The sequence below is a fragment of the Rhamphochromis longiceps genome, linkage group LG14, assembly GCF_057381845.1.
Source record: "Rhamphochromis longiceps isolate RC_006_pf linkage group LG14, R_longiceps_female_GT1.1, whole genome shotgun sequence".
Lineage (NCBI taxonomy): Eukaryota > Metazoa > Chordata > Actinopteri > Cichliformes > Cichlidae > Rhamphochromis > Rhamphochromis longiceps.
Window position 1 is genome coordinate 9,762,971 of NC_140570.1, and position 15,000 is coordinate 9,777,970.

Sequence of the window (15,000 nt, forward strand, 5' to 3'; positions counted from 1 at the left end):
ATCTCGAGACTTAAGAGACTAAATGGTACATCAGAAACCAGTGGATGACATCACGGTAGCTGCATCCATCTTTTATACTGTCTGTGCATCGACTGTACAGTGTCCACAGAACCACATCCGTTTGTCATACTCTTCATACTCTGTTTCAAAATAGGACGTTATCACGTTTAAGAACAAACTTTGTGAACCTTTGTGTCACAATTTAAATTTGAGGCAAACATCCAAGAGAAATAAAATGCATGTTTGTAAAAAGTCTATGCCAAAAGTCAGTTTATAACTTGTTCAAAAAAAGCTTTTTGTGGGTGGCTTGACCTGGTTGTTTAACTGCCCACAGAATTTTCCATTGCACTTTGCGTTTCTTGAATGCTCCTTTTTTTTCTTTCTTTTTTTCCACTATACATTATCATAGTAGTCTTCTTTTCAAGGTTTAGTATTTGCCTCAGAGGTAACTAAATTAATTAAGGACTTGAAATTTTCTTTTTAAATATAAATTTTCATGTGACTTGAAAAGCGCACGTGAATATAATTGGTTAATTACACTTAACACTTGTTCACTTTCTTTATTTGTCCTTCCAATATTTAAAAAAAAGAGCAGCTCATATGACGGTGCAATTCTAAGAACAGCCTATAGCATCAAATTCCTGAATCACTTAAAATGTTTGCTCTTCATTTTTGTTATGCGTTTTCTGGTTTTCCTGCACACCTTTGTTCATAACATGACATTGTCCTTGTGATTACAGCTCAAACTCTCATAGCCCCTCCCCGCCAAGCAGCTCCAATGCTTTCAGTCTGGTGAGCTCCGAGCAGGACAACCCATCAACCAGTGGCTGCAGGTTAGTACACTTCTGAAAAAAAGCCCAGCCCAAATCTACTGGTATTTAATGCAACAACAATTGGAAATGTGAACAGAAAGGTCTAAAACCCCTTGTCAGTACGTTCCCCTCCTGTTCTGCTTCCTTTGCTGGAAAGCCGAGTGTGACATCAATGGTGAGATCTTGTCATGTTGACACACATGTCTCATTTGGGTCCTGCAGCAGTGAACAGTCAGCCAAAGCTAAGACACAGAAGGAGCTCTTCAAGACGCTCAAGGAGCTGAAGGTGCACTTGCCGTCAGAAAAAAGGAGCAAGGGCAAGTCGAGCACTGTCAACACTCTCAAGTATGCACTGCGCTGTATCAAACAGGTGAAAGGTAAGACTTGCCTTGTGTGCATTGTTTTTATCTGTGTGTTCATGTTGTATGACTGATGTTATACTTACTTACATACTGAAAATAAACTTTTATCTCACGTGTTCACTTATCCATATTGTCTTGGTTGCAGCCAATGAGGAGTACTACCAGATGCTGATGATTAACGACAGTCAGCCACCAGGGTTTGATGTAACATCTTACACCATTGAGGAAATCAACAGCATCACCTCGGAATACACCCTTAAAAACACCGTAAGTACCACCGCTCTTTACCTCATCTTAAAGGATAAACAGCTAAACCAGTCTTATGCCTGAATGGTGAAAACCAATGTTATGGTAAATGGCCTGCATTTGTATAGCGCTTTTCTAGTCCCTAAGGACCCCAAAGCGCTTCACACTACATTCAGTCATTCACCCATTCACACACACATTCACACACTTGCAATGGCAAGCTACATTGTAGCCACAGCTGCCCTGGGGCGCACTGACAGAGGCGAGGCTGCCGGACACTGGCGGCACCGGGCCCTCTGACCACCACCAGTAGGCAAACATGGGGTTAGTATCTTGCCCAAGGATATTTGGCATGCAGCCAGGAGGCAGCCTGGGATCGAACCACCGACCTTCTGACTAGTGGCTGACCTGCTCTGCCACCTGAGCTACTGTTATTAATGATAACAGTGATAAAAAAGTTATGGAGATGAGCAAACTCCCAATATCAGATACATGCTATATAGCTAATTGGCTAGCTATTAGCTGTTACTATAGAAAACAACTGTTAGTTATTTTCTTTCTTTGAGACATTTTATGATTTACTGTTAAGTATCGTCCGTGTTTTTTCAACATTATTCAGAAGTTTGTATCATGAGTCATATTAGCTGGTGAAGTAACTTGGCAAGTTAGCCAACTTTCATTTCTACTTAGATTTGGTAGCAATGAAGTTGGCAAGTGAGATATGGCCAGTCAGCTGGTGTGTGTGTGCGCGTGCGCATGTGCGTGTGTGGGAATTTGTTTCCCATTCATCCAGAAGTGCCTTTGTGAGGTTAGATAGCAATATTGGATACAACTTCCAATTTCTAGTTCTTCCCATAGATGTTAGATGGGGTTCAGGTCAGGGCTCTGTGCAGTCAAAGTTCTTTCACTAAAGAGAGGTGCAATTTATCGCTCACTTTCGACGCCGCTCCGTCCAGCGGTTGAGTTTGTGCTTGTTGATGTAAAGTTTGCATACAGCTGCTCAGCCATAAAAGGTTGTGCCATGAAGCTCTTGGTACACAGTTTGTGTGCTGATGTTAATACCATATCAGTTTTGGAAGTCTGCAGTTACGGAATCAGCACATTATTGACGACTTTTACTTTTGCACTATGCACCTCAGCACTTACAGTCAATACAGCTCTCTAACTTTATGTGGTCTGCTGCTTTGTGGTTGATATGCTGTGACTCGCCCATTGCAATAATACCACTTACAGCTGATCATGGAAGATCTTAGAGGGAAGACATTTAACAAGCTGACTTGTTACAACAGTGGCATCCTAGTCCAGTAACACTCAGCCAGACTCAAATTTAGGAAGATCTAGTTGCATAACTGCATAACTAGATGCTTGATTATATACACTCGTAGCCATGAGACTGAAAACACCTGAATTTACAGATTAAGAGTTGTGGCCCAACACTTTTATTCGTGTAAAGTGTGTGTCAGTGCATGTATGTATGTTAGTAAATCAGACGCATCCATGGGCTTGCAGGTAGTGAGCCTAAGACTCTAGGCTCACTACCTACAATCTTACAGTTTTATTTGGATACCACCACCACCACCCCCATTTCCCTGCACTGTTAAGGCAACAAAAGCAGGAGAAAGTCTGTCTCAAGAAACCTAATTATAGCATTCAAGAGGGAAGCCAGAAAAGGCAGAGTTTTCTCCACAGGGGTGATGACCATTATAAAAAAGAAAAAGAACAAGCTTTATTGTTTATTTATTCTTGAAGTTGATGTGGAAAAAATAACAGACGTAAGATAAAGAATAAAGTGGGGGATGATAAGGAGCAGCCGATCTGTCATCTGAGTAGTAGTCAGTTTGAAGATGTGTTTTTAAATCTTCTGAGAGGGCTAGAAGTACCTAATTTGGTAATCCTAAATGATTAATATCTTTTTGTTTTTGCCTTTAGGATATATTCGCTGTAGCAGTGTCTCTCATCACGGGGAAGATTGTTTACATCTCTGACCAGGCAGCATCCATCTTGAACTGCAAGCGGGAAGTGTTCGACAACGCCAAGTTTGTGGAGTTCTTGACTCCTCAGGATGTCAGCGTGTTCTACAGCTTCACCACACCATACCGCCTGCCCTCATGGAGCATGTGCACAGGAGCAGGTAAGGATGACGAATGCAGGTTTGAGCTCTACAAAAGCTCACACGTGTATATGTATAAATATAAATTAGATAAATTTTTGCCTCCTTGACATAATTGGTCGTACAGTATGGTAAGGGGCACTGTAGACACGGATGGTAAAATTTCCAAAATAGGGTCACGCAGCAAGCCAATATGAAACACATGCACCACCTGCACATGGAAGTATTTCCTCCACATACTCATGTTCATACATTCATAGCACATATTTCATTAGCATTCTCAATCACACATTAATAAATGTATGACGCTAACAAATGTGGCATGTTTGGCAGTCAGGTCTGTGTTAACTGATGATGTGTACACCTTCAGGTTGTATTGCATTTAGGTTCTTCTTATCACAGAGTTGGTGAATTAGTGGGTTGTAATATAATTTTCTGCCCAGTGGTCATATAGATTCTACTAAAACTCATTTCAGAGATTACAAATTTGTGCATTATCTTTCAAAAATTTTCTCCAAAGGGACTTATGTTCTATAGTTGATTGCACTCCCACTTTAACAACTGGAAGCTGGTATCAGTCCAGTGAATTCCAGCATTTCCACTCATAAGCATCTATAATTATTTTTTTTTGTAAATTGTCTCAAAAATGACTTTTTTAAAAAAAAAATAAACTTTTGTAGTATAATTGCATCTCTTGCATTCTTATCTATGACACATGAGAGGCAAACATCTCAGGTCTGCTGAAGAGTATTTTGAATATTGATGACTGACAGATGGCTGAGTGGGAACTACTCATGCTAATTCAATTATTCATCCGACCTTTTTCCCCTCTTCTTTTTATTCAGAGTCATCTCCCACGGAGTGCATGCAGGAGAAATCCTTCTTTTGCCGCATCAGGTGAGTGGCAGCAGTCGGCAGCTGCTTTGAGCCACAGTTTCCTGTCCAAGCAAGCTCTGAGTCAGAGGAGGGATGGTGGGTAGGAGAGGGGAAAAGTGAGAGGGAGGAAGGAAGTCAGCAGCTTTGAGCTTTTGAACTTCATCTCCATCTAGTGGCCAGATGGGGTACCTGCTATTGCTCATTTAAACTTTAAAGTTGTATATTTATATAATATAGGTTGAGCTGGTTTGTACATGTATAGAGGAGGAATATGCCTGAACATGGATAACAGGAGGATCAAAAGAAAGGTTCATGGATGTAGAAAGAGGATTGTTGGTGTGACAGAAGAGGGTTAGGTTGAGCATTGTAAGTTTGAGTTAATTTTTCTACAAGATGCAGTATTTTCTACCACAAATGTTGTTTTTATGAAAGAAATGATGAGCTTAGGACTAAAACCACAGTTAACTAAATAATTACAGTAATTTCACTACATGATTAGTAGATAAACTGGTAAAAGGATCTCTTAATGCTTTTAGCTCGTTTTTCTTTCTTTTTTTTTTAATATTTTATTTTGAAAGGCAAAAAAACCCAATATTCATTATTATGAAAGGGTCTTGACATTGTGTGTTTGCATTCTAGTGGTGGCAAGGACCGTAAAGGAGACCTCCAATACTATCCTTTCCGGATGACTCCGTACCTGATGAAGGTCCAGGACGCTGAGCTGGCTGAGGAGCAGTTCTGCTGCCTCCTGCTGGCTGAGAGGGTGCACTCTGGATATGAAGGTGAGAACTGCACTGTTTTAATAAAGCACTCAAGCGTATCACCCAATAATGAATGCAGTTTTATTTTGTTTACCAGTTACTTCTGACATGTATCAGATGGAAAATAAAGTCATTTGTTTCACACGTTTAGAAGTTGAACCATAGATGGCACAGACTAGTTAAACTTATACTAGTTAGACTATGCAAATCAGAGATGACAGCCTGAAATGTACCAGAGAAAGATGCTTATGGGATTTTTTTATTAGTTATTGTTTTTATCCATGTGTGTACTTGAACAGATGGTGAGCCTTATGATAATCTCTATAAACAAGTTATCATCCACCCAATACTGTCGCCACTATAAAAACTGATCACCTGGAAAACAAGGAAATAGTGTTACATTTTTTCTGCAAGGCCATTTGAATCTGATTAACTATTTTTTTTTTTTTTTTTTTTTTTTTTTTTTTTTTTTTAAAATGTGTCACATTTTTTTAAATAAGGTTTTAATTAAACTAATTAGTTGGACAAGGGTCCAGGTCTGCTTTAATAACAAAAGCAGCCTTCAGAAAGTGCTTAAGATTCAATAATAGATTCATTGTTTCATAGTTGTTTTTGTTTTTTTTAAATCCAATTGATCAGTTTATTACCGATCAATCCCCTTGCTCATGTTTTGAAAGTTCAAAACCAGCTCGTGTGAGTTTAATCCTTTTAATGTGAAACAAGAGATGCTATCATCCTTTTGTTTCAGGGGATTACTGTACAATCATTTTGTTTACTGACATTTTTTCCCTTCCCTTCGCACACCTAGCTCCCAGAATACCTCCTGACAAGCGTATCTTCACTACAACACACACCCCTAACTGTGTGTTCCAGGATGTGGATGAGAGGTGAGTGGACTGAATCCTTCTATGATCCTTACAGTGGTGCCTTGTGTGAAGTCATCCTGCTGGCCTGTTTTCTACTAAAGTAATTACTGTTTTCCCAATAGGGCTTTGCCTTTATTGGGGTACCTCCCTCAGGACCTGATAGGGACCCCCGTGCTGCTCAACCTACACCCGAGTGACCGACCCTTGATGCTGGCAATACATCGCAAAAGTACGAACATTTGCATGCATACCTGGACTGTCTCACTGCGTTCTTATACTCTGAGCTCTTCCGCTCACACTTTACCTTCTGTTACCAACAGTTCTGCAGTACGCTGGTCAGCCGTTCGATCATTCTTCAATACGTTTCTGTGCAAGAAACGGTGAGTACATCACAATCGACACCAGCTGGTCCAGCTTTGTCAATCCCTGGAGCCGCAAGGTGTCCTTCGTCATTGGCAGGCACAAAGTGCGCATGTAAGTATTCCCACTGTGGTGGGGTTTTTTGTTGTTTTTTGGACATCTGTATTTATGAGGACATTAGGTGACAGCTCTATGCCTGCATGTTTCAGGGGTCCTGTGAACGAAGATGTTTTCGCAGCACCGGCTTTCCATGGAGGGAAGATCATAGATTCAGACATCCAGGAAATCAGTGAACAGATTCACCGGCTGCTGCTTCAAGTATGCACGCACACGGTTCACTTTTACACACACAAGAGGCATTTGACAGCTCCTCTAACAGCTACTCTCTCTGCAGCCGGTCCACAATATGGGCTCCAGTGGTTATGGTAGCCATGGCAGCAATGGATCCCATGAGCAGCTGGTGAGCATCAGCTCATCCAGTGAAAGCAATGGGAACATTACAGCAGGGAACACAGCAGAGGACACAGGCAAGACCAAGCCCGCCAGGACTTTCCAGGAGGTCTGTAAAGATGTCCACATGCTCAGGAATCAGGACCCTCAGATCGGTCTGCATTCCCCATCTCCCGCGCCGTCACCTTCTCTCCCCAAACATGAGCAGAAGAAGACCCATGAGAGTGAGTCCAGTTGGCAACTATTAAGTTCAAAATAAAGTGATTATTAATTTAAGTACAGCAGAAACACACGCAGAGTGTCTTTTGGTTCTCCTGTCTGTCTTCTCGTGTGTGTTTCTCATATTATCTCCTCTTCTCTTTAGCATTGGCAGCTCAAAGATATTCAACTGTGCGTCCAAAAGACTCAGTGCCCCCTCTGCAGGCCAGAGACAGTACTGCAGCCAGCATGGAGGGCTTCACCTACAAAGACCAGACTGTGTGCTCCTACCAGCAGATTAGCTGCCTGGATAGTGTCATCAGGTCAGGCATAGATTTGGTCATGAAGTCATCTGCACAGTAATCCCTGTGCAAAGGCAGAGAGATCATGCTCTGTTTGCACAATATCAAAGCTCTCTCATTTAAAACGCCTTCTTGTTTCTTAGGTATCTGGAGAGTTGTAATATACCCATCACAGTGAAAAGAAAATACCAGTTCTCCTCAAACACCACCTCCTCCAACTCAGATGATGACAAGAAAGGCTCAGAGGATGGCATGCAAGTGCCTCAGGATACAAATGCAGGTATGTAGTAATCATGCATCTGTGCACACAAAGTCTAAGGTACTGGCTCAGCACTAACAGAATCTTTCTCATTTAGATCCCTTGATGTTGGATTCTCAGTCAGGCCTGTCAAACATGAAAGCACTAAAGAAGCCTCCATCTGGGGCAGCTGCTGTGGTGGGAGGCCCCCTGGCACCCCTCACTCTGCCCAGTAAGGCGGAGAGTGTGGTGTCCATCACTTCTCAGTGCAGCTATAGCAGCACCATCGTACATGTGGGGGACAAGAAGCCTCAGCCAGAGTCTGGTGAGTTTCTGTGTCCGTAGAAACATAGCAGGACTGTCATTAGCCGTGTTTTAATGAGTTTATTTGACTGATGTTTATGGCACTGCTTTGTACAGAGATAATTGAGGATGTTGCAGAGAGCCCAGCACCCCCTGCGCTGCCTGTCAGTATGGTGTCTCCACCCAGCCAAGGAAAGGAGGCCTACAAGAGGCTGGGCCTGACCAAGCAGGTGCTGGCAGCACATACCCAGAAAGAGGAGCAGGCCTTCCTCAACCGATGCAGAGAGCTCCGTAATTCCAGGAGCTTCCAGAGGGACTGTTCCACATACCTGTACAAGCACAGAGGTCCACCCAGTGTTGAAGGTACTGTAAGCTTCAAATTTAGCTTTTCTGCTTTGTTGGGAGAAGATATAGTTTAGCTAGAAGCTTAACAACTGAGGCAACCAAACACAATAAAAGTTCTACAAAGAGGAAATAAGGCTCACCTTTAGATTGACTATCTTTTTTTAATCTTATCTTTTTTAATCTCATGATTTTACCAAATTCCCAGTTCATGTGGGGAGTATATTCCTGGTCTCCAGTTAGTGCGCATCTACATGCATTTTTTTTATTCTCCAGCTCAACAAAAATGACATTCTGACCTCTGCGTCTATATCCTCATTTCAGAATCACCTGGACCACGAGGCACTGCTAAACAAGGCACCGTTAGGCCAGAAACTACTGCCAAGAAGGGTAACCGCAACAGGAAGTCCAAGAAGCCACGGATGAAGCATCCCGATTCATCAGACAGCGCTGTGTCAAACCGTAAACCACGCCCCCCTCTCCAGGGCCTCAACCAGACCTCTTGGTCCCCATCAGAAGCATCGCAGTCAGCTTTTAATGTGACCTACCCCACCATGGTCCCTGCATATCCGCTCTACCCACCAACACCTGCTGCTCCAGCTCAGGCTCCCCGACCGGACCCCTCTCTCTCTACAGGATTTGGAGAAGGGCAGAGCACCCAAGCCCCGCCCACTGCCACTCCGTTTCCTGCACCCATTGTTACACCTGTGGTAGCTCTGGTGCTACCCAATTACATCTTCCCCCAAATAGGACAAATAGGAGCAGCTCCGAGACCACCATTTTTCCCTGAGCAGGCCCAGCCGCAGCCTGCATTCGCTACCCAGCAGCCCTTTCAGCCCCCTCAGCCAGCCTACACGATACAGACGCAACCCCCCTTCACCAGCCAACAGCCATTTCCTGTGCAGACTGCCTTCACCCCCCAGCAGCCTTTCCAGGCTGCTCAGTCCGCATTCGCTACTCAGCAGCCGTTCACCGCCCAGCCGTCTTTCCCAATGCAGGCCCAGTTTGTAGCTCAAGCCCCCTTTCCACCTCAACCTTTCCCCTACAGTCTCTCCAGCGAGCCTCCCAAAACCCCTGCAGCAGAGCCTCGCGAGGGTGCGGCGTCACGATCTTCCACCCCTGCTTCTGGGGCGAGAGAGCCCGCCACATCACCGCCGCTGTTTGAGTCCCGCTGCAGCTCGCCCCTGCAGCTCAATCTGCTGAGCATGGAGGAGGGGCAGCGCTCAGTGGAGCGTCAGGACACTACAGTAGCCTCTGCTGGAGGACAGGGCGGCAGTGCGGCAACAGCGTCTGTAGGAGTGGGAACAACAGGGGATAAGAACGGAGGCGCCTCCAAGCCTGATAGCCAACAGCAGGTAGGAGCCACAGGACATTTACAAATACTAACACAAAGTTACTAACTTGTACAAGTGCCAGCACTTAAACACAAACTGTGTCACAGCGTGCCAGTGGAGAGTGAGTGTGGAATTATCTCTGATGTGTGCACCACCTTGTGTCTTAGGTGGAGTCTCCAGGAGACGGGGCTCACAGTGACGGGAACTCATCATCCTGCGACCTGCTGGACATCTTGCTGCAGGAACAGGAAGACTCTCACTCTGGTACCGGATCAGCCACGTCTGGATCCATGGGCTCAGGGTCAGGCTCTGGACTGGGCTCGGGATTAGGCTCAGGCTGCATTGGCTGTGGTACCTCAGCTAGCGGCGGTTCTGGAAGCAGAACAGGTCAGTAGTTGAACATTGAGGTCTGACAAGAGTTTCCACAAAATTTAAGAGTTTTTTGGGGGGGTTTTTGTGACTCTGTCTTTGTCTCCCCCACAGGGAGCAGCAACACCAGCAAATACTTTGGCAGTGTCGACTCTATTGAGCACGACCCCAAGTCTAAAAACAAGATGAGGGGAGAGGGCGGGTCTGAAGGCGGCAAGCCGCAGGACAAAGTCTCATCTCGAGGGGAGGGAGAGCATTTCATCAAGTATGTCCTACAGGAGCCCCTCTGGCTGCTGATGGCCAACGTTGATGACAAGGTCATGATGACATATCAAATGCCATCCAGGTGAGTCACTAAGTGGAATTAAATATTATAAGCTTCACCACCTGTATGAAGTATTAACCTTTTAACTCCATTAAATATCGTTCACACAAATGTATTTGTTTTCTGACCATCAGAGATATTCAAAGGGTTTTGAGGGAAGACAAGGAGAGGCTGAGGCAGATGCAGAAGAGCCAGCCTCACTTCACATCAGACCAGCGACGAGAGCTAGTGGAGGAACACCCCTGGATGAGGAGGGGAGGCCTGCCTGCTGCCATCAACGTTAAGGTGGGGGACAGACACAGTTTTAAGCATAGTTTAAAAAAAAAAACACACACACAGCACTCCCATTGCAAATAATTTGAAAAAGTATACCATGGAAAATAACGTGACTTGTGTTCTGCAAAAAACACAATAGTTGTACACTACTTTCTGCAAATGAACTTTATAGGGAAGATGGCAGTTTTCATGCAAGTTAGTGCTGCTCAAAGTCATTACAGATAACTGACAAGCCAATAATGAGACAAAACAAATGTAATGAAGCAAAACAATTAAAAATATAACTGTAAAATGGATTCAAATGAGCTAAATGTATATCTATAAATGTTGTAAGGTAACGATGGCATGTGTTTGTGTTCAGGAGTGTGTGTACTGCGAGGATGCGGCAGCGGCACCCATCGAAGAGGATCTGCCTGACATGGACATGAGCGAGCTGGGCGAGGAGCTGAGCAGAGACAGTCAGAACACCCAGAGCCAGTCTGGGGAGCCTCAGCCTCAAATGGAATCAGGCTCCTAAACAGCCAGCAGAGGGCATGTGCATAAATAGACACTATGGATGTGACAAACAGCTGTGTGCCTGACCATCCTGAAGAACACATACATGCACACTACAAGCAGAACTCTGTGTTGTGAGTGTGATGGTTAGGAGGGTGTACACTGCTTGTGTGTGGGTGTAGGACTGCTACTGTGGTCCAGTTCCTAATGCACCCCAACAGGGGGCAGTAGTGCTGTCACAGCAAGTCACTGTTTCCATCTCTCACACACACATTCTTTGAAAAGACCTGTCTCTATTTTTTTATTTATTTCTCTTTTAAAGGCAGAGCACATTATAAATCTAAAGCTAATGACTGAGAGCTACTACTTTTAAATATGTAAGATTTTGAAATGTTTTTTTTTATTATTCTAAGTGTCAAGCTGTCAGAAGCAGCCAGGCTTTGCTGTTAGAAGTTTCTCCTGCCCAATTTTGTTTGTTTATTCCTGACTCCCCACATGATCCCATTTAATAACAAAAACGGAAAAACGACAAAAAAACCCCAAAAAACTTCACAGCCCGGGATCCACGTCATTTTCTTGTTAGGAATAGCTGAATAGTAGAATAATGGGGATTCTCATTGGATGATGAAGGTCAGTGGGTGGGGATTGGCACTTTTTGTATTTTGAATGAGTTTTTATGTCACTGCTCGTCCTGGACCTGAGTACTCAAAGTACGCAGGCGCAGCAGTGTTAGCACCAGACAACAGCCAGCAGAGTGACATGCGGAGGCTGGCCGGAACTTTCCTCAACTCTGACAATCTTATGCCTAATGATAAAAGTTATCCGTTTATGGGTGTTATTTATTATCTAGCAAAGGATCTGGCCAGAATATTTTTAAGCCGAATCTGTTCATCTGAAAGACTAATGTATTGCATTTCTAAAAGCTTGGAAACGCTACAGGAATTTTAAAGTCGCTTAAGCAGCAGAGCTAGCCTCTCCTTTTTTCACAGCACAGTCTGTAAGTGTTGCAGGCCTCTGCAGACCTTACAGAGCAGCTCAGGTGCTATAACAAAAAGTGGGCATCATCAAAGATCAAGAAGCTGCCAAAGTATTTTTGTAAAACGAAGCAAATGACAGAGGAGCGATGCACTAAGAGCGAGGACTTGTAGAAACTTCAAACTCCAACTCTCTTTTTTGTTTCTTTTTAAAGAGAAACTTGCAGCCGTACATTTTCTAGAAAGATGAGTAATATCTTTTCTGTCAGTGTGGTGCAGCTCCACTACATAATTTCACTTTTAGAACAAATAACTACATTTTTAGGGATTTTTTTTGTTTTTAATGCAGTCCTTTTTCCTTCTTTTCTGGATCTATTTTTGCATCAAAAATTAGAACCCAATGCCTAATTTTTCTTTTTCTTTTTTTTAAATCTTTTTTTATTTTTTTTTAAAAAATAATGCATGTCAAAAGGACTAAATCATGAGTATCTGCAGGTGCAGCAATACAGATCCTGGAGTACTGTAAAGCCTATTGGCCAGAGCAAATGCGCGGCGCTGACGTCATTGCTCAGCATTGGCACTGACGTCTGCATGAAGGTGGGAAAGCAGTATTACATGTGTAGCAAATAAGAGGGATGATATTTCCCTGCTATTTTTTTTTCCTTTTTTTTTTTTTTTTTTTTTGGGTGAAAGTGGGGTTTTTTACACTTTGGCCTGAGAAACATCAGCTCCTGAAGTATGAAGTAAATGGGTCCACCCTGCCTCTGCTTAATTGACACAAACCGTACAAGAAGTAGAGACCACTCTGGTGCTAAGGCAGAGAAACTGTTGGGCAGGGCTTGCAAGTGTACCTGGACCAAGAGCATCTCACCAACTTAGTTTTTTTTTTTTTTTTCATGGTTTTTGGTTTCTCATTAACTTGGCAGTCCTTTTTTTTTTTTTTTTTTTTTTTTTTTTTTTTTAATATTCTGTTTTTCTATTTCTCTTATTTGTGTGTCTTTATTTTGTTTGTTTGTCATTGGGGACGAACCCTACCTCTTATAAATCCCGGGTTCATGTTACTGTAAGCAGAACGTATGTGGAATGTGTATGCACCTGTGGGCAAAGAGCAATGGACAGAGTGGTGAGATACTTTGAGTGATTCCAGTGACTGAGGGCTCGTACGGAGACTCTTTGCCTCGGACTGGCAAAGGTTTATGGACTCCTCCTGAGGAGAGTACGGCGCCTCTCACCACCTTTAGTAACTGCATCTTTCTCTGTCATTAATCTCTTTTTCTGTGCAAAGTATCTCCATGGAGCCTGCAACGCTCACCTGTGTATAAAAGACCGGATATGTCTCAAGTCATGTTTAAAACTGACTTTGTTTCATAAGTCTCCATAAAGAGAGAGACTGATTTTAAACACTGCACTGGTGATCTGTTGGACGTTCCTTGACCTGTAAATGTGTACACACAGTATCGGCACGTGATGTCGTGTATGGTTATATAAGCCTGTCTCATTACCACTGTGAGTCTGTGGTATAAGAATCTGGCACATTTCTGTGCTTTTTTTTAAATTTTGAGGTGAGATGTCTTGTTTGACAATGTTGAACAGCCCCATTTCCAAAAATGTTGGGATGTGGCATAAAATTTTAAATGAAAACTTAAAGCATGGACCTGCAAATCCTAGAGACAAATTCAAAATGCTGCATTTTCTTTTCTGAAATGTGTCCGTTTTAACATTAAATATGTTGTCTTTATACATATGTATAAGAGAGAGTTTAAATGTGTAGCTTTTGCTTTTATTTTGTTTTATGCAGTGTTCGAACATTTTTGGAAAGTGGGATTGTGTAATAAAGCTGCAAAAATAGAACCACTCTGATTTCTGTGTTGTTTTATTATACATGAAGCTAAACACTAAAGAGGGCGTATGGAGTCCAGTTAAATGGCTTTTCGTGTTTGGCATTCACACAAATCACATTTAAATTCTAGAAAAAAATATTGCTTGACTCCTTTTTAATGTTTCTGCTAACACTTGAAACGAACGTGCATCAAAATTCAGTCATTCAACATTGCAAAATGTTGAATGACTCAATCTTTTTCATTTTTTTTTTTTAAGTAGAGGGAAGTTAAAACTTTTATCTTTGCGTTGTGTTGCCACGCTGACAGCTGAAACAGGCTCCAATGCTCCAGAGGTTGGATAAATGTGTGTGTGTGTGTATATATGTATGTGTGTGTGTGTGTGTGTATATATATATATATATATATATATATATATATATATATATATATATATATATATAAAAAAAAAAAAACACCCAGCACGCCCCTGCGGGCGGTTTATCCTTCAAGCTCGGGTCCTCTACCAGAGGCCTGGGAGCTTGAGGGTCCTGCGCAGTATCTTAGCTGTTCCCAGGACTGCGCTCTTCTGGACAGAGATCTCCGATGTTATTCCCGGGATCTGCTGGAGCCACTCGCCTAGCTTGGGAGTCACCGCACCTAGTGCTCCGATTACCACGGGGACCACCGTTACCTTCACCCTCCACATCCTCTCGAGCTCTTCTCTGAGCCCTTGGTATTTCTCCAGCTTCTCGTGTTCCTTCTTCCTGATATTGCTGTCATTCGGAACCGCTACATCGATCACTACGGCCGTCTTCTTCTGTTTGTCTACCACCACTATGTCCGGTTGGTTAGCCACCACCATTTTGTCCGTCTGTATCTGGAAGTCCCACAGGATCTTAGCTCGGTCATTCTCCACCACCCTTGGGGGCATCTCCCATTTTGACCTCGGGACTTCTAGGTTATACTCGGCACAGATGTTCCTGTACACTATGCCGGCCACTTGGTTATGGCGTTCCATGTATGCCTTGCCTGCTAGCATCTTGCACCCTGCTGTTATGTGCTGGATTGTCTCTGGGGCATCTTTACACAGCCTGCACCTGGGGTCTTGCCTGGTGTGATAGACCCCAGCCTCTATGGATCTTGTACTCAGAGCTTGTTCTTGTGCTGCCATGATTAGTGCC

At 43.3% G+C, this 15,000-nt stretch overlaps 1 protein-coding gene and 1 long non-coding RNA gene across 2 annotated transcripts in view; one reads left to right on the top strand and one right to left on the bottom strand.

Moving 5' to 3' along the window:
* Positions 1-13,848, top strand: part of LOC146653554 (period circadian protein homolog 2-like) — a 19,572-nt gene extending 5,724 nt beyond the window's left edge. Inside the window, exons 3-22 of the mRNA XM_085429444.1 lie at positions 741-833; positions 1,035-1,189; positions 1,320-1,441; positions 3,350-3,551; positions 4,376-4,427; positions 5,046-5,188; positions 5,976-6,054; positions 6,156-6,262; positions 6,354-6,507; positions 6,603-6,711; positions 6,788-7,067; positions 7,208-7,364; positions 7,487-7,623; positions 7,700-7,906; positions 8,002-8,247; positions 8,551-9,581; positions 9,728-9,947; positions 10,044-10,275; positions 10,389-10,539; positions 10,892-13,848. Coding sequence (XP_085285570.1) covers positions 741-833; positions 1,035-1,189; positions 1,320-1,441; positions 3,350-3,551; positions 4,376-4,427; positions 5,046-5,188; positions 5,976-6,054; positions 6,156-6,262; positions 6,354-6,507; positions 6,603-6,711; positions 6,788-7,067; positions 7,208-7,364; positions 7,487-7,623; positions 7,700-7,906; positions 8,002-8,247; positions 8,551-9,581; positions 9,728-9,947; positions 10,044-10,275; positions 10,389-10,539; positions 10,892-11,047 — 4,033 coding nt within the window. The 3' untranslated portion in view covers positions 11,048-13,848. The remainder of the gene's footprint in view (positions 1-740; positions 834-1,034; positions 1,190-1,319; positions 1,442-3,349; positions 3,552-4,375; positions 4,428-5,045; positions 5,189-5,975; positions 6,055-6,155; positions 6,263-6,353; positions 6,508-6,602; positions 6,712-6,787; positions 7,068-7,207; positions 7,365-7,486; positions 7,624-7,699; positions 7,907-8,001; positions 8,248-8,550; positions 9,582-9,727; positions 9,948-10,043; positions 10,276-10,388; positions 10,540-10,891) is intronic.
* LOC146653555 (uncharacterized) overlaps positions 9,379-15,000 on the bottom strand; it is a 10,525-nt gene continuing 4,903 nt past the window's right edge. Inside the window, exons 2-3 of the long non-coding RNA XR_014914774.1 lie at positions 9,716-9,932; positions 9,379-9,516 (exon numbers count right to left, since the gene is read on the bottom strand). This is a non-coding gene — a long non-coding RNA (uncharacterized LOC146653555). The remainder of the gene's footprint in view (positions 9,517-9,715; positions 9,933-15,000) is intronic.